Source organism: Cyprinodon tularosa, unplaced genomic scaffold (genome assembly GCF_016077235.1).
Source record: "Cyprinodon tularosa strain WSP-4 unplaced genomic scaffold, ASM1607723v1 ctg283, whole genome shotgun sequence".
NCBI classification, from domain to species: Eukaryota; Metazoa; Chordata; class Actinopteri; order Cyprinodontiformes; family Cyprinodontidae; genus Cyprinodon; species Cyprinodon tularosa.
The window spans coordinates 1,062,218-1,081,039 of NW_024038989.1; the positions used below are offsets into that span (position 1 = coordinate 1,062,218).

At 38.8% G+C, this 18,822-nt stretch overlaps 1 protein-coding gene and 1 long non-coding RNA gene across 2 annotated transcripts; both read right to left on the reverse strand.

The window, feature by feature from the left end:
- Positions 1–10,025: 10,025 nt before the first annotated feature.
- On the reverse strand, positions 10,026–12,733 carry LOC119786938. Its single transcript, XM_038290532.1, has 8 exons — positions 12,584–12,733; positions 12,194–12,396; positions 11,947–12,083; positions 11,778–11,871; positions 11,329–11,661; positions 11,049–11,220; positions 10,742–10,869; positions 10,026–10,511 (listed from the first exon to the last, which is right to left on the reverse strand). The coding sequence occupies exons 3-8, from the start codon at positions 12,081–12,083 to the stop codon at positions 10,191–10,193; spliced, it is 1,185 nt and encodes a 394-aa protein (XP_038146460.1). The 5' UTR covers positions 12,194–12,396; positions 12,584–12,733; the 3' UTR covers positions 10,026–10,190.
- A 4,295-nt stretch (positions 12,734–17,028) lies between these two features.
- On the reverse strand, positions 17,029–17,822 carry LOC119786941. The gene is made up of 3 exons (XR_005281256.1): positions 17,426–17,822; positions 17,161–17,265; positions 17,029–17,080 (listed from the first exon to the last, which is right to left on the reverse strand). It is a non-coding gene; the product is annotated as an uncharacterized LOC119786941 (long non-coding RNA).
- Positions 17,823–18,822: the final 1,000 nt, after the last annotated feature.

The following is an 18,822-nucleotide window of genomic DNA, read 5'->3' on the forward strand; positions in this document are numbered from 1 at the left end:
ACAGTGTCTCTGCGTGTGCTTACAGATTGTTCTACACATTTGCAAATCTTACTACAGATTTGTAAATCTGAATACAGATTTGTAAATCGCAGTACATATTTGTAGATCTGAAGACAGATTTGTGGATTTTTTACACATTTGCAAACCAGATTACACACACACAAGTAGTTTTGCACATGCAGATTGTTGTACAGACACACAAATCTCCTCACACATTTACAGTTTCATTTACACATTTTCAAATCCCCCTGCACACGCACAAATCGAGATACAGATATACAACTCTCCACACACATTTGTAAATAATAAAGCAACAATTTTGGCCCCATAGGGACATCCATTTAAAATGTAGGCAACGGCATGAAAAAAGTGGTTTCTACTTTTACTTTTATACTTTGAGTAAATTTACAAGCCTGTACTTTGTTACTTTTACTTGAGTAAAGAGGTTTAATCAGTACTTCCACTTTTACCAGAGTATTTTTTAACACAAGTATCTGTACTTTTACTCAAGTACGGAAAGTGAGTACTTTTGCCATCTCTGGCTATCATTGACAGTTTCTCTAAGCCCTACCACCTTGTTCCTTTAACAAAACTCCCGTCTTCACTCCAAATGGCTCAGCTTCTCATAAACCGGTATTCAGATTACATGGCTCCCCTAAGTACGTTCTCTCAGATAGGGGTCCCCAGTTTACTTCTAGGGTTTGGAGAAAGTGTTGCACAGCTTCGGGAGCTAAAGTTCTACTCAGCTCAGGTTTCCACCCACAGATAAATGGTCAGACAGAACATCTGAATCAAGAAGTTGAGGCTGCTTTATGTTGCCTTTCTTCGTCCAACCAGACTACCTGGATTTTCCAGTTGCCTTGGATTGAGTACTCTCACAACAGTGACGTGTACCTTCTGCTACAGATTTTTTCTCCTCTTTAAGTGTCACCGGGTTACCAACCCCCCCATTTCCCATCTAACGAACGGTAGGCTTCAATTACATCAGTCAAACATCATATTTGATGCTGCAAACATATTTGGGAAAAGATTAGGAGAGCACTTCATCAGACTGCAGAACAGAATTGGCGCAATGTGGCCCGGAAATAAGCTCCTGCTCCAGCCTACTGCCCTGGAGACAAGGTATGGCTTTCCACCAAAGACATATAGATGAAATCTGCTAAAAAGATGTTTTCAACCAAATTCATTGGCCCCTGTGAGGTGGAGTCTGTTTTGAGCCCTTCCTCAGTTTGTCTAAGGCTGCCAGGGAGTCTCAATATCCATCCTGTTTTTCATGCTTTTTTGGATTATGCCTGTCAGATCTAGTCCCCTGTGCCCTCCTCCCAAGCCACCTCCTTTACCCTGGGACATTGATGGGCACCCTGCCTACACTGTTACAAGGTTGCTGGATGTCTGTCGGCACGGCAGAGGTTTCCAGTACCTAGTGTACTGGAAGGGTTACAGCCCAGAGGAACATTCCTGGGTTTCTTGTGCCCTCATCCTGAACCCCTACCTCATGAGGGACTTTGAGGATTCTTGTCCTGGCCCAAGTGGTTTGCCAAGGGGCGGTCCGCGGGGGGGGGGGGGGGGGGGGGGGGGTTTGGGGGGTTTGGGGGGTTTGGGGGCGGGATAGGTTACTGTCAGAACCCTTGTGGGGAGAATTTTTCCTTTTCTTATGGAGCACTGCAGGTGGGCGTGGCTGGCGGTCTGACCACCTGAGATGTATCTGCCCATCTACCTGTCGAAATTTAAAGAGCTGTGTCCATCTCTACATCATCTGATGGTCCCATACTATGGAACCAATCTAGCCAATCTTCAGCTTCTATGAAAAAGTTCTGTCTTATTCCCAGTGAAAACATTCAGATCCATCGCCTCTCTGGATTTTCAGGTTGGAACAAAGCTCTCCTGGACTGATCCTTCATCAGGGCTGCATCAAGCTCTCTTGTGACCAATCTCAGCTACCTGCTCCAATTTGCAGCTTTGGTTCACTAAGCCACAAAGTTTGAACACACCTATGTTTTAGACCACTTCAGTTGGGTCTCTGCTTCATCACACCCGAGTCAAATAATCAGGTCCTTAGCAGGACTCATCTCGAATGTGCAGGAGACCAAACCTCAAGGACTGGAACTGAGGAAGCCTGTTTCAGTTGTTTCCCTGCTTTGAAAAACCTAATTCCAAAGGTTGCAAAACAGAAAAAACTGTTGAGTAGCACCTAAAACATGAAGGACACTGATGTCTGAGGACTGGAGTTGGACAATTTTGCCCTACACTCTATTGTTTTTCTTTAAAACTTAATGTCATAATTCTTAAAAGGTTTCAGCTAACCTCATTTTTTCTTAGAGACAGTTTTTAATTTCTTCAGTATGGACATTAAAGTAGTGTAAGCATTCTGAGCTACAGACCACGACAAAATTTAAAAGTAAAATTTAAAAGAATATATGATATATGTTGTTTAAATTAATATAAGCATTGACTTTCTTTGTGTATATACCTCCTGGGATGAGCTCTTTCATTTTTGATCCTGTCTTACAGTACCTACTTGCTTGTCTAAACACCAGCCTTATGTATTTGTTATCCATATGTACCCATGATGCAGATTTTGATAATTTGCTTGTCAGTTTGATAGCCAAGTAGAAGTACAAAAGTTATTCTACTTCATCATCCAGCCTTCTCTATAAATCTTATTTATAATTCAAGGGGATATTTTTCCTGCTGTGTTAGTGCTCTCTCGTCAACATATTCACATCCTACTTAAACTTGTCCTCCTGCCCTTTTCCACACTTTTCTTCCTTCACTCTTTCCTCTGAGTCCCTTCTGACTCACCTGTCTGCTTCACCATAATTCCTGTCACCATTGCAACATGGATCAGGGGGACAGCAGCTGTCACATGTAATTGAAAAAAGAGTTACACCTTGTGTTTGAGTGGATGTGTGTGTCCCAGCATGACTGTGTGTGGGGTGAGGTTTTGAAAGCTCAGGCAAGCAAATCTTCTCTAGTTTTAACGCCGATTTTCCCCTTTCTGTCCATCTTTTCTTCTTTATTTCTTTATCCATTTGCTCATAGGTGCAGTTACTTAATTCTCATCCAACTTCCAACCTTCTTCGTGTACTAGAGTAATTCATGTTCAGACTTTGCTACTGCTTCTCATTATCTCAGACAGCCATCTTCTGACATCTCTTGATTCAACTTGGTTAAGCCAATATTTACTATTATTATTTCAGCTGTAGATTAAATGTAATCCTTTTCCTACACAGTGGTATCCTATGCATTCCTCTGTTTTATTTTCTTTTACCATACCTCTCTTTTATCGTAACCATCTGCTTTAACTCCAGATGCAGCCTCTTTTCAAGCTACTCTGATATGAAACACGAACACCCCCCACCCCCAACCCCGTTGTCATGTCCCTGTGTCATCTGGCATGACAGATAGCACCTTTAGCCTTGGGCTTGGGACCCTCTGACAGATGGACTAAGTTCATAGCTATAGCCAATCCCAGCTGTCAAAACACACACATACACCCCCCCAGCTCCCCCCCACCCCATACACACACACACACACACACACACACATTGATCTTGTATGGCAGTATAGTATATATCAACTTTGCTGTTGCTCACCTCTTTCAATTCTCTGGCTGTGCCCACAGTACCAATTTGAGTGATTTAATTGGTGGATTTAGTGTCTCGATCAAGGTGAAAGGCTGTACAAGAAACAAATTAAAGGCCTGTCAGAGCAGAGCAAAGCAAAGAAGAGGGGATTTGTGATAAAAACCAGCAATTTTTTTCTCAGAGATTTGAGAAACAGCAGCAAAAACTAGAGTTGAGCAAAGACAGAGAAGAAAAATCAAAGCAATATATAAACAGCATACAAGAAAGAAAAAGTCAGATGAGGAAAAAATACTGTAATGTATTATATTCTTCCCCAGCTAGCTGTCTCTTAGTTTGTTTGTTTTTTGTGCTGGCAAATTAAAATTAGCTCTATTTGACAAGACAATTAATAGATGATGTTACAGAGCGCAACATAACAAGATTGCATGTCAAAACTGAGAGATTTGTTCACAAAAACAACCCATCAATTGTTTTAAAGTCAAGGTATTGACTTGCGGTGAGTCTGTGAACATGCACTCGCCTTATTTAAGGATCTGAAAGAGCAGCCTCTCTGTATCTATCAATGAGAATAACACAGCTGGAGTTTTTAAATGTGTATTCTCTGTTTGTTCTGAGACAAAAATATACCTTTTTTTTTTTTACTTTAAAACGGGAAGTCAGTTTAGGTTTACTATTGAGGGCTGGGGTAAAAGTAAGAGGTGGGACTCAAGCTGATTATGAGGCCATCTTGTCAAATTTAATTACTGTGCTGAGAAGGCTTCATTCAGACAACCAACTGACAGCAATCATTTATTTGTAAAAGCAGTTGCTCATAACCGGAGAATGTCTATGAATACAATACAGAAACATAAAATTATATATATACAAAAAATTTTCCTCACCCACCGCGGGTAGTCTTCCCTTTTTTCCTCCAAGCTTGGGTCCTCTACCAGATTCCTGGGAGCTTCAGGGTCCTTCGCAGTATCTTTGCTGTTCCTGTGCACTTTTCTGGCCCGATGTCTGATTTATTTCAAGGGATCTGCTGTAACCACTCCTCAAGTTTGAGGGTCACTGCCCCGAGTGCCCCAATGACCACTGATGCCTTGATGTTCCAGGTTTTCTCTGTGTCCCTGGTATTTCTGTAGTTTCTAATGTTCCTTTCTCCTAATGTTGCAGTCAGTTGGTATTGCGATGTCAACCACAATGGCTTTCCTAGGCATAAGAAACCCTATAGATTTTCTGTTTTATATTCTGAAAACCTAAACCATGTGCCTCTTAAGACAGGTTTTCCCCTTAGCTTTTAACTTATTTTACATTGTCCTCTTGCTTTTCAGATATACAATCTGCAACAAACAGAGGAAAGTGGGATTATCTTTTTTTCTAGAGTTTTGTATTTGGGGGATTTCCAAGATTGGTTACTTAGAGAAAGTTTACCTTGCACATTAAAAATGCAATAGGATAAAATTAGAATAAAACTGCTTCTGCTGTAAACACAGATACTCTATTAAGTAACAAAACCAGTAGGAAATGGGATTTTAGGCATTAATCCAATGTCTATTCAGAATGCATACCACAATCCAGATGACTCCGTCCTTCCTCTTATCTTTTGTCTCAATAAAACCTTTAAAGTCCTATATTATGCAAAATTTACTTTCTTGACCTTTTTAACTATGATATAAATATATTCCTTAATCAGAAGTAAGCACAGAGTGGTAAGGTGTTTCATCTGATAAACACATCTGTGAGTGTTTGTCATGAGTTTTTCTCTCTAGTTGCAGTCCCTCCCTCACCTGAGAAAACCTACAGCAAGGCTCCCTCCAGGAAAAACACCTACCTTAAATTTGCTATGCCAGCATTGTCAACAAACCCCCTTCTCCCATCAGAAATGGGTGATGCGATGTAGAGTGCAATGTTTCTGGTTAAGACTAAATTGCTCTTTTAGCTGCTAATCTGCACAGAGCAGCAGCTTTTCTTTTTAAGCTAATATCTAAGTCCTGGAAATCTGTTTATTGATCTCCAGTCTTGGAGTTTGTTTAGGCTTCCCAAGTGGTGTGAAATGGGCGGCACACAGACTAAGAGAGGTGCCTTTGCTTTGAAGGGAAGTGTTTTTCTTTCAGGCTAGAAGAAAACAGCTATATTTTCAAACAAATTAATACCCATGTAGATCTAAAGCAGTGGTGGCTGCTGCGCTCTAAAGCAGGGGAGGATAAATGGTGTTATTAAATCCAAACGTACTGCATTAACAAATGCTGAAACACATTACTTCAAAACAAAATCAGCCCTGTACAATGGGTGAAAATAGCCATGGGAAACCACACTGAAATAATAACCTCAGAAACAACTGCAAGAGTTCAGCACAAGACGACTGTTCTGATTGAATGATTTTTTTTTTTCTCTCTTTGAGTCTCATGAGGAAAGCCTTCCCTCTTTGTGGCCACTCTCAGTCAAAAAGCTTTTAGTGTGTTCTACTAATCAGCATCGAGCAGCCAGGTTTCGACCCGCCCCAGCTCCAGATTCTTCATAAGAGTCTTATATTTAAAGGAAGGGAGGTATTTTTGTGTGTTACTCCATAAGGACCATACTTTCTCACTGGTAGCTTCAATACAAGGAGGCCATTGATCTCTATTTATTCACTGAATTGCTGATTGCCCGAAAAAAGTGAAGCCACCAGCCACCATGTTGGTACTCCCCACTCCCATGGAGATGCGCAGTAAAAAGTCCCACTTGTGTAGCAGTTGCTGACCGCAACACAGTCAGCTTACTGACTGCAAAAACAAGCAGTTTGCCAGCTGTGGAGAAGATGTTTCACAGGTAATTTTACAGTCAGTGGATGTACTACCCAAGAAAATCTTTATACACACCCATGTATCCCATAGTGTAGTGTGTAGCGTAACATTAGTCTGGCTATCTTGGACTTACTCAAAGATATTGACTGAGTTAGCCATTGCCATTGTGTCTAACATTATAAAATTGAGTAAATAAAAAGCAATTCACTGTGAAATGTTAATGTAGTAATTCTTTTGTTGTAATTGTTTGTTGTATAAGCAGATGCATTATAGCTAATGCACAGACACAGCATAAAATACATGACATCATTCATGCACAGTCTGCAAATAGGAAAACACTATAGCATTAACAGACATGTAAAATCTACTATGCTCCATTAACACATTAATTGTTGTGATGGATTTGTATAATATGTTATATTGCTCTCATGATCGGTTTAACGAATTTGACCCACATGCAGAGAAACCACTCAGAGAGCACGGAAAAAGTTTAACAGGTTTATTGAGGTGGTAAAACAGGAGTTGGATCTGGAACTCAGTGAGCTGGAAACCCGGAACTGGAAGTGAGAAGGGAAGTTCAGTGGTCAGTTCAGGTACCGTGGGAATCTCGGAAGCTCTGATATTTAGCGTGGTTTGGAACTCACGTTTGAGGGGGGCCTTGAATCCAGACTGTGTGGTGAATCTAGAGTTAGGTGCACATATTGGAGGTCGAACAGGTAGACTAGCGTTGGACTCGGAGGAGTAATGGAGCGGACTGTCACTCGGATTTCAAATGGGAACTTGAACGGAACATGTGGAGGTTTTCCCCTGCTCAGTGTAACTCGGTTTATCCTTTTAGGGGAGAGAAGGTCCAGGTATCCAGTAACACAGGAAAGCTTCCTGCCGAGGAGCAAAGACAAAAACAAGTTGCAACCAGAGAAACAAAGCTAGATTAGACTCAGCTAAACTCAGCTTGGCTACACAGCAAATCCAACATGCTCAAATCAACACTGTCAGATTTGATTTTAACACTCTTGAAGTGTCTATATGGGTCCACACCAGAGAGAGTTAATTTGACTCTTTTTGGAGAGTTGGCACCGTAACTCTTATTTAGTGTTAAAAAATAAATCTTTCTGGAGTTGATAATTTAACACTTAATTACACCAACTCGGTGTTAGAATTGGAATATTAACACTCTCATGGAATGTTTTCCTAACTACATAGGAGTTATTCTCTAAAACTAAATGCTGAAAATTGTACTTTTCTGAACATATAAAAACCCTTTGGGAAAATAAATAAAGAAAGAAGCAATGTTTATTCTTTTCAGCAAATATTTATTCCAAAAATACACCACAATTAGAAAATGCTTTTTCAAAACATATAACAATGTGGAACAATATACATATTCTCACTTTTATTAGAATATTGCCTGTCAAAAGGTCTGACATAGGTGAGCTTGTCAATGCAAATAATAACATGCTCATTATTGTTTTCTTCAATACAGTATGCATGAAAGTGTTCATGAAAGTATAGAGTTTCGACAGTACAGCCTATTATGAATGCCTGTTGTTCCAGTATTATTATATGGCAAATTTTATTAAACACAGGTAGATCATTGAACATTGCAGTACATACAAACAGTCCAACCTGGTATTCAGTGCCATAATTTCGTACCCAGTTTGTGGTTAAAATACTTGAGCATGAATCCAGATTTAATGTGTTACACAGTAGATCTCCACCTTCCAAATTATTGGCTATTCTTGATTTTAAAGGACCATATTCAAATCTTTTGAAAGAATAGTTTTCATAATAGAAGGCCAATTGACGCTGATGTCGCTTTACAAGAGATTTTGTAAGATTTTTAAAATTTTTGACAGACTTTTTAAAAAAACTATGCTTAGCCTCGAAACGCATACACCAAATATAAATGAGAGGGCCAATTTTCTTTATACACCTTGGATAGTGAATCATTAGGTGGTGTTTCGGGATTAATTTTTTATCGGGGAACACATTTTTAAACAAGTTATGGTGGTCACAGATTAAATGTTTCAGGTAACATATCATGCCATCAGTAAGGACTGGGGACAACACAATATTAACAATCTGCAACAACAGGAGAACTAGGTTCCAGTGGTTATTGTCCCGCTCAACAATGTCACCAAAAATGAGTGGAGTATGGCAGATGATGCATAATGACTGAATGGCATTTAAACCTAAGTGCTTGCTGTTATCCTCTATTTTTAACCCACTTGGTTTATTTTTTCGCTCGACAAAACCATAATTAAAACTCTGTATCCTGTCGAGTAATGTATCAATCGAGATGTAGCCACTTTTGATCATGTACTGAAAAAACAGTTTCAGCTCATACTGTACTACCCCTTCTAACAAATCATGCATAATATCTACTGCATAGTTATCGGTGCTGTGAAAATATTCTAATGAATTGAGAACACAAGATCACTTAACTCCATAAACAGAAGGGAGTGCAGGTTCTTCACTTAAAGCATGACAATGCTCAACATGAAGTTCTTTGGAGCGCAGAACAAGCCCAGGATCATCTTCATTGAAAACCGACTGAATTTCTTCCTTGTTAATCAAACAAAATCTACACCAGTGTGTTGCACTAAATGATTCAACAAAACCTAATAAACCATTTAAAGCAAGGTTGTCTCCTGTTACTTGAAAAACAGAACCAAAAACTGGCTCTTCAGTAAATGGAAGCCTAATTCCTTCAGTTTCCAATATTTTTAAGTCATCAATGAGAGGCTTTAGTATTTCTTCAAACCCATATTTCTTTAAATCTTCTGTATGAAAAAGAGCAGCTAGATGTACATTCATCAGCACAGAATTAACCTTTGGTGGGAGGTTTTTTAAAGTGAAATAAATACAGCCTAGTTTGTGGATCCCTTTCTTGGAACCCAATGGGTTAGCTGTTTCAAAATCATCATAATACAATAAAATCTGTAAGGCGTGTTTCTTTTGTGAAAACAGAGGATGGTTTTGGAAATATGATCCATCATTAATGTCTTTGTATAAGCCAGTCTGTCTCCGTTTCTCATGCAAAAAGGATTGTAAGATTTCTTTATTCTTGAAAATTGAATTTAAGGTGCCTAAAATCGGTATGTACATGTATCTGTCAGTCACAGGTATTTGGCCATAAATGCCAGTAGTTCTATTTCTACGTGTATCCAATCTTACACCAAGTACAAATTCTTTAGGCTCAACTATTTCCCATTTTTCATCATAATATTTCTGTCTTTTTTTCAGTGTTAAATTTGGAAAAAGGGTTTTCTAATTGGTTTAAACTCTGCTCAACTCTTTTGTAAATATCTGATTCCATACTATGAGGGGGAAACGTTTTAAGTATTACTTCTCTTGCATGACTCTGAACATCACTGACAACTTCCTCAACAGAACTAATTATTGTTTGAACAGCACTTTCAGAAAGACCAGAAGCTTGTAAGTGAGCAACAACAGATCCACACATTCCAACAAGTGACTTCTGTGTAGTAACAGTGGGAGTCTGTGATATAGATAGAGAAGAAGATGACTGATCACTTAACAGTTCTTCTTGAGAATGAGTGTCTTTGACAACTTCCTGTTGGGTCTGTACCTGTCTATCATGACTATGTACACTGTGAAGATGTTTTCTAAAGCCATTGTAAGTACAGAACGACGAAAAACATCCCTGTTCTCCACATTTTAAACGCAGATTTTTAGCTGGATATAAACCATGACAAAATTTTAAATGTTGACAAAGAGCTGAACAATTTTTGTGGTGCATTTTACAAACAAAACATAAGAACATTGTCAAAACGTATTTTTTAACTCCCTACAAGCTTTTGGATCTTGGGGGATTTTAACGCTCTCTCAGCAGACGTGCTCTCAATTCCTTGACTCGTGGACTTTCTTTTGCACTTCCAACATCAATATTGTAGATTGTGGTTTGAACAAATGTGTAAAAACTGCAAAGAGCCTCATCATAAGACAGGCTGAAGACAAAGTGTGCTTTGAATAGCCCATCAAAAGCAGCCACTGATGTTGGAGCATCACAGGGGATAGCTCTCTGATCCACAACAATGAAGAACCTCTGAATGTTGTTCTTCTGCTCACCGATGCAAAGAAGGAAAGGTTGTCTGGTGTCCACTTTCTCCAGGAAAGTAGTAAGGCTGACTCCTTCCTGAAATTTAAATGGCAAATATCAGCCAAAAGTACAGACGCAAAATATGAGGACTACCTTCCTTTTGAAAGGAAAGACCTACAGATTTTGTCTCTCCCTTTGTATAATCTTAAATACAGGATTATTTAATGTAAAATTCACCAAAGGTGACTGTAACACTGTAACAAACTAGTGTTGCATAATGATAAAACAAAAAAACATTACTTGCAATTAGTGTTAAGGGTGCATACCTTGACAAATCTTATGAGATGATTGGCTGCCTGTGCGGAGCTAATCTTTGCAGTTTTTTTGTGGCCTCTAGATGTGGGGGGCAGGAGATGCAGCAACAGCAGAAGAGCTGCAATGTCACTATCCCAGCCTTAAAGAAAAAAAGCTAATTGGAGAAAAAATTTAGTTAAACAGATAAATTTTTTAAAGCTTATTCAAAAACCAAATATGCCTTAATCACTTAAGATATATTTGCTTGCAGTTTACAGTACCGCAAGACAAAATGTTTAATATTATTCCTTTATATATTAAAACACTACCCAAATTTACCAAAGACAGATGGATGTTCCGGGTTAACAGAAGCTTGTAACTCTTCAACACAGGGACTTGATGAAAGACTTTGGCTTTCTGTGATGACTTTTTGCTTGAAATATGAAGGCCACTTTGTGAGAAATCTTCCAGAAACTTCATCCCCAAACATCATAGAGAAATCCTGATCAATCTTTTAAAAAGAAAAAACAGACACCAAATGCTGCTTACCAACATGTTATTTGCACTATTTATACATTAGTGCCTAAATAAATCATAAAATATGAAGAAACACACTTACCAACCCAGGTGTATCAAGAAATCTAGGGAAGACATCCAAGACTGATGATGTTGCATCTGGGTCATGAACCAGCTTCTGTCGATATTCAAAGGTGGCTCTCATCTTCTCTTTAACCACAGCCTTATCCATTGAGTGTCTAATAACAGACAGAGCCTCTCTGAGGTCCTCGCCGAAGAGCTGTTCACCAACCATCAAAGATTCTCTTTGGGTTGTTGGACTGTCCTTGAAATTTGGCCTTGGTCCCCCACGTGCACCATCGTAGGTGTTGCGTTGGACAGTCTTGAGTCTCCAAGCAAGATAGCCACTGTTGGCCTCAGGGTCATGGTAATGTTCCTGCACATAAAAGCACATCAGGCATAATCAAAATTACACAAATGGACACTTATTTCTCAAAACTGTAATAACATGGCAAAATTACATATATGTAGAGTTTCAGACAGAATACATACATAACCATTTTTTGAGTATGGTTCCTGAAGATATGGAAAAAGAGTTGCAATCCCCAGGGCATAGTTAGTCCGAGCACTTATGGGTGGGATCCTCCTTTTGAAAACAAAAAGAAGTATCACTACTCTGGTCAGTGAATACGGATTTCTTTGATCATCAAAAGAGTTATACCCATGAGATTCTATCATATCTGCGACCAGTATGTTGACCATTTGCCGACGAGTTGCATCTGAGAGCGTTTTAGTTTTGTCATATTCGTTGAAGATTTCTTCACCCTTTGGGTTTGACCTCAGGACTGTATACACCATCTGTACAACAAAAATACATATTCTGATTAACCTCTAGTAGCTGGCCCAAAGGCTACTGCTTTTAAAATTAATATCAACACCAATAACTGGCTATAGGCTTTGCTTCTGACCTGTTTTGCATCATCACGATCAAGCTTTTCTTGGCCCTTTTTTCTGTTCTTTGTAGTTTTGAGGATAAGAGTTGAATCCGAAGAACAAGAAGAAGCAGGGGATGAGGAATGGTCTGACAGGGAAACTGGTGATGTTGGAGTGACAAGAGGGGTGGCCTGCACTGATGATTGTAATTCATCTTCAACCAAACTGATCTCAATATCTAGAAAATAACACCAAAAATCCATGTGCATAAATTACAATTGGACTAATGCACAACAAAATAATTGTATTTGATATGTGTTCAACAGTATTCTTTAACTCAAAGAAAGAAACTTGGGTAGGATTATTCAAATATGAACTAAACATCATAAAGGAATTTACTCCAGATTATTATGAATCAGTTTTACCTGTTGCTAGCTGCTTTCGGTATCCAACCCTGAAAGCTCGAACCCCAGACCTTAGAAGTTCATCAAAAATGTCTGAGTCAACTTCAGTGTCCGAGGTATCAGTCAGGACGAGGACACCTTCTGTGAAGAGCTGAAGCTCACAGCAGAATTTAGCCGTTACTGAAAAAAAGAAAACTGAAATTAAATTTAACCAAAACATCAAATAAAGCCTTACTATCAATTAGTCACATTGGAGAATATTTTACACCACTTTAAATTTCATATGAATACAAACCATCTTGAAGAAACTGAGTGTAATGAAAGCATTCACCACTTTGTGGAACTTTAATGTACTTCTGCACTCCCCTATATTCCACCTTTACAAGCATCTCCTGTGAGGAAATTTAATAAAGATTATTTTTGCACTACTGAACTGCATAGACAATCAGTAAATTAATTGTTACTTCTGTAAAGCCAGTCATTTAGACAGACATACAACTCTGATCAATTTACAGGTTGGATTTTAGAGGGTAGTAGCATGTTTACTTTTACGTAATCACATTGGTTTTTTGGAGGGTGACTTTTATTTTGGAGGTTAACTTTTAAATGCACAAAATAATTGGCTACACTACCCACCACTGACTATATGGCATATATATATATATATATATATATATATATATATATATATATATAAGGGGTGGAACGGTCACGGTTTTCGGTTCGGTATATGTTTATTGTTACACCGAAAAATAAAACAAAAAAATAAAGATTATAAAAATTAATGAAAAATTAAAATTTATGAAATTAATGAAAAAAAAAATGTATGAATTGTAATTATTTTTAATGAACCGCGGAAACCCTGGATCATTTCCACATGTTTTGCTGCTTTGAATTTAATCATCTGGCGCATGCTCTCTATTATCTCCAAGGAACTCAGAGCGGAGCGGACGGGAGCCACAGTGGAGGCTATAGGCTTTGCTTTGAGCAGCCGGTCTGGAGCGCAGCGGTGTGCTGACGGAGTATGAGGGATTTCGGGGTTAGCAATGCATGACATGTTGGTCATGTTGCTGTTAGCATAAACAAAACGTGTTGCACAATGATTGCACACTGTTGCACTTTTATCCACAACTTTCCTTCCGCCGTCATCGTAGGTCACTCTAAATGCAAAGCGCTCCCATACAGCAGACCTATAAAGTGCTGCTGGCGCGTCTTCCAACGCCTGTTCTTTCCCACTCGCCATACCCACACAATTCTCCACAACAACTGATTTTTTCCCTGCTACATCCGGCTAAGCTGCTTTGCTTCTTCTTCTTCTTGTTTACTACTGGTGGTTGGCTTTGGTCGCAGTACCGCCACCTTCTGCTCTGGAGTGTAAATGCTTCACCTATGAGAAAAAGGAGCCGCGCATGAACGAAACACACGCGAATTGAACCGAGACAGTCGAACCGAACGGTTCAGACGGATTTCAAAAACCGTTCCATCCCTAGTATATATATATATATATATATATATATATATATATATATATATATATATATATATATATATATATATATATATATGTAGGGCTTTTTTTGAGAAGCTGAAACTTGTGCTCGAATTGTACAACAATCATTATTACCTTAATAAATTTTAATCATCAATCTTTGCCAATTTCCACTTCAATACTTTGCTTTGTAACAAATTCTGAAGGGAACTAAATTTAAACTAAAACATATTTTCATGCGCTGCAGAGGAGATTTATTTCTGCAATTCAACCACCATTTGCTGCATCAATTTTTATGGGAGACAGTCTTCAGATAGATGGGGATTCACGTAGCTCTGTGTTGTTGACGATAAAATTTCCCAAATAATTCTTTTAGGTGTATCTATGTTGATGAGTTTAGCCAACAAATACATTAAATATTCGTCTACAAACCTTTTTTCAACACTATACTTACAAAGATCACTAGTTAGCTAAACATGATTAGGCTATCACCGAAGTAATCTAGCTAATGCAACGTTGCAAATGTCTATCACACGGCTCTATTTTGACTCAAACAACGCCATAGAGTTAGAAAGCAAATAAAATATTTAAACCATCTGAGAGAAATTACTTACCAGGCTGAGTAAACGGGTCTGAATAAGAATAAATGGAGACTGAAGTTTTCCTTAGCTTTGTTCGGTACCTGTTGCATTGGAGGCGGAGTCTGTGAATGTACTCTTTGGGTGTCAAATCCACTGTAGGAGTTTAGAGTTGATAGACGAAGTGTTATTTTTTTCCATTTTAACACCTCCAGATTTAGTATGCAACACTATTTATTTAACACTCTGTTTTAACTCGTAATATGTGACACCTCAGAGTTATATTTGTTTAATATAACTCTATTAAGAGCTAAATTAACACTGCCTTTGAAGAAAGTCTACTAACACCATATTATTTAACACTTTTGAATTTGCTGTGTAGAGTACCCAAAACTGGCAAACACTGGCGTCAAGGTAGTGACAGTCCACTGCTCAAATACTCCTCTAGATAATGGTCCAATGAGCCGCAGGTGTGCAGGGAGGGACAGCGAAGACAGGGCACCTTGTGCTGGTGGAAAATGGAGACATACAAACAGACCACACAAACTGGATTCCTAACAATTAGATGATTTATAGACTTCATTGACTTCATACTGACTATGCAATGTAATGTGCCTATTTTATTTACCATTTATTACAGTAATCTACTTATGATATGGACCAGCAAGTGCGTGTCAAAGTGATTAATTTAACTTTATTTTAGAAGTCTTAAGTCTCCCTGAAAATGAGAACATCATCGTTTTTTGATGCTGTAGCGCACATGTTTACATTCAACACCGTACTACCGAAGGGTAATCAGCAATCCAGTGAATAAATAGAGATCAGTAAGCTCAATCCTCAAAGTGTATTTTATGTAATAATATTTTACCAATTATTTTATTCAATTTTCCTAGTATTCCATGACAAATTCCCACTGTTCTAAGGGCATTATTTAGTCATATCTTTACTAATAGGTGGCTTTGAAGGCTTAGAAAAGCATGGTATAGGACCTCTGGAAAAGATTCAACATGTCTGGAATTACTGCATGACCTATATACATTACTCACAACATATTTCACAGTGTTGTATATAACATCATACACTACCCCTTTTAGGAGATGTCTCAGAGAGAAGTCCACAAAATAAGCACTAACTCTGAGATATCTAGGGCTAATGATTGGTCTTATCAAGGAGGAATCATGTGCTCTTTTTCCACTGACACAACTGAACCCGCTTGATTCTATGGCAGTCTGCTTCACTTCACTACATTCAGAACCAGTTGGTTTTTCATAGACTGACAGCAGAAGATATAACTTGAAGCTCTCCTACAATCTTCTGTTGAAACAACAGGTGGATATACGTTTTTAGAGAAACTTTGTTCTTTCTATAATGACTTTTGTTTTAACTGCTTCATACTTGAGAAACTGACAAAGCTAACATGTCACATACTGCAATGGCTTACAATGTTTTAGGTTGTGTTTTACACTTTGATTTTTTGTACCCTTTGTTAGCAAACATTCTACCAACAAAATGAGTTTGCTACCGATCTTTTGGGTTCCATATAGTCTTAGGTAAATGATTTAAACACTCAAAGTGTTTGGAAAACTTGGATTAAACTCAATTCAGTTTATTTAGCTCCAATTCATAAGACATATCCTCTCAAGGCACTTTACACATCACCAGATCATACAGTCAAATTGATTAAAAATTTTCTATCTAAGGAAAACCACTTGATTGCATCGACTCATTGACTTGAATGCAACCCCTTACAACAAGCATGCTTGTAGCGACATGGGAGAGGAAAAACTCCCTTTTAACAGGAAGAAACCTCCAGCAGAACCAGGCTCAGTGTGAGCAGCCACACTGCATGAAAAGTGAGATTTTTGTCCCCGTAAACTCCCGCAGATCTCCCTGATTTTCGTCAGTTTCCGATAATTTGCAACCCGTGCTTGTCGCCGTTGGTCAGTGCCACAAATTGTCGGAAACGGACTCTGACGTATGTGGAGAGCGATCAGCTGTACTAATAGCCCTAATTAGCATGCAGCGAACCCGCGCGGCTGGCCAGGTCTGGCTTGAATAACCTACTCAGTATTGGCTGAAACCACTATTCTCAAACAAGTAAAATCGCTCGTGATTGGCAGCAAAACCACACGTGGCCAGGCCAGGCTTGAATTTTCTTACTGAGTATTGGACAGAACCACTTCTTTTTAAACAAGTAAAATCGCTTGTGATTGGAGAGGCAGGTCCGATGTGCAGACGCCTACTGTGCGTGGCCCTGTACTTCGGCATCGCTTCTAACCGGGACTGCAGCTTAACACAGAGTTCAGAGAGATCCGGCCTACGAAATGACGGCGGCCGTACAATCCATCCGCCAACGACGCCATCTTCTTCGTCAGACATGAGGTCGACGGTGGCGGACTTCCAGAGTTCCACTTCCTCATGAGCTAGCACACTCTGCCTCGATTCCAGCAGCTGTAAAAAAAAATGCACTGCGTATGGACACAACACATCTATCAATGCACCTGAAAAATAGTCACCAAATAAAGTCTTACTCTCTTTCTTTTCTGAATGCTTGGCAGCTTCCGCGCGCAACGTGTTCTCAGGCTGCGTATATCTGAAGCTCCTGCGTACCGTCTCATAATACGTCTTACAGGCAGCTGGAAAACAATTAAATGAGAGTGGTATGAATAATAGGAGGTCACCGCCTCATTATGAGGCGAGATTAGTCTGTGAAAACAAAATGTACAGTTATGATCGGTATCCATCCGTATCTATTTCCTTTTACCGCAGAATGAAAGCATATTCTTTAAATCTTACCCTTGCTCCGGTTCATAGCGCCTGCAATTTGCCTCCGAGTTGTGAAGACGGCGTACTGCTTCCTGTGAATCACAAAAAATACACTTTAATAAAGCTTGTTCTTGCAAGGCTACTATTAGCCGTAGCTTTAGCTTTTAGCTTAGCTAGCAGTAATCGAACACATATTTACCGCTAGCTTCTCTTCTTTGAGTTCGTCTCTCCCGCACAGTTGTTCGACTGCAGAGTCGCCATCGCGTCCAAGAGGAGTTGAAGGCGAGTTGAACGCGAGACGTCGTCCAGCCATTGATCACGTACCAGCAAAATCCAAACAAAGGAACTGGAGATAAAGTTCTTCTGAGTATAGCTCCTCCAATCACATACGAGGTCATTGTTATACGGAAGGACTCGCGAGAACAGCTGCGTCTATCATGTTTTTTTTTTTTTTTTGCTTTATTGGCAATTCCGTGTAACAATACAGAGTAATTCAAACATCAAACAAAGATACACAGCAGTTGGTGACATAACTTAAAAAAAATGAGACATAGAATGTAAAAAATAAATAAAAATAAAACAGGGAAACAAACATATAAATAAATAAACAAATAAATAAAATAAACATAAAATAATAATAGCTAGTGGTTTACATTGAGTTTATGGTCATTTAACTTTTTGTAGCTTCCTGTCCTAAACAGTCTTTAAGGAAACATATTAGAAGATGCAATATTGTATATGTGAGAGAGGAGTTGCTGTAAAACAATGGTTTACCACAGATTTAAAACTAGTAATAGCATAAAGAAATATTGAAATTCTAAAACAGTCTTTAGACTTTTTATCAGCAATTACTGTGGGTAGCACAACTTGTGTTACAGAAAATAGCAGGCTTTGGAGATATGTTCTGGAGAATCTTGATTTATACCATACTACAGAACATTTCAAAAGGCTGCTGACTTTTTCTATGTTTATAGGTGAAAATAATAAAAACTACAAAAGAGCAACTTTGCTGTTCTCCATAAATGTTGGGAAAATTGTTTAAAAGTTTGTTGCATAAGGGCGTGCTTTGGTTGCCCAGTATTTAGCGCACAAAACCCATGTACAGAAAGATTCCTTAGTCCTCGACATGGATGACCCGGGTTCGAATCCTTGGCCGCATGTCTCTCCCTCTCTCATACCCCCTTTCCTGCCAGCCTACTGCCAAAAAAACGAGACACTAGTGCCGTAAAAACTCCAAAATGTTCTGTAAAAACTCCCCCCAAAAAAACTCTTGCATAAAAGCTTCTACAACACAATGCTGTTGATGGTAGGTTGTTTTGAAGGTCAGACAGGAAAGCTTGGTAAACAAATCTAACATATCTGAGATGCCGATACCATTTACTGTGAAAGAAAGGACAACGGAAAGAAAATTTAGAGAATAATGTAGG

Bases quoted from the DNA above. Each gene is read 5' to 3' on its own strand.
- LOC119786938 (XM_038290532.1), bottom strand. From the start codon at position 12,083: ATGGTGTATACAGTCCTGAGGTCAAACCCAAAGGGTGAAGAAATCTTC. The intron at 11,872-11,946 runs GTATAACTCTTT...TGTTTTCAAAAG, and splicing joins GATATGATAGAATCTCATGG to GAGGATCCCACCCATAAGTG. The intron at 10,870-11,048 runs GTAAATTTGGGT...TTTTTCTTTAAG, and splicing joins GGAACATCCATCTGTCTTTG to GCTGGGATAGTGACATTGCA.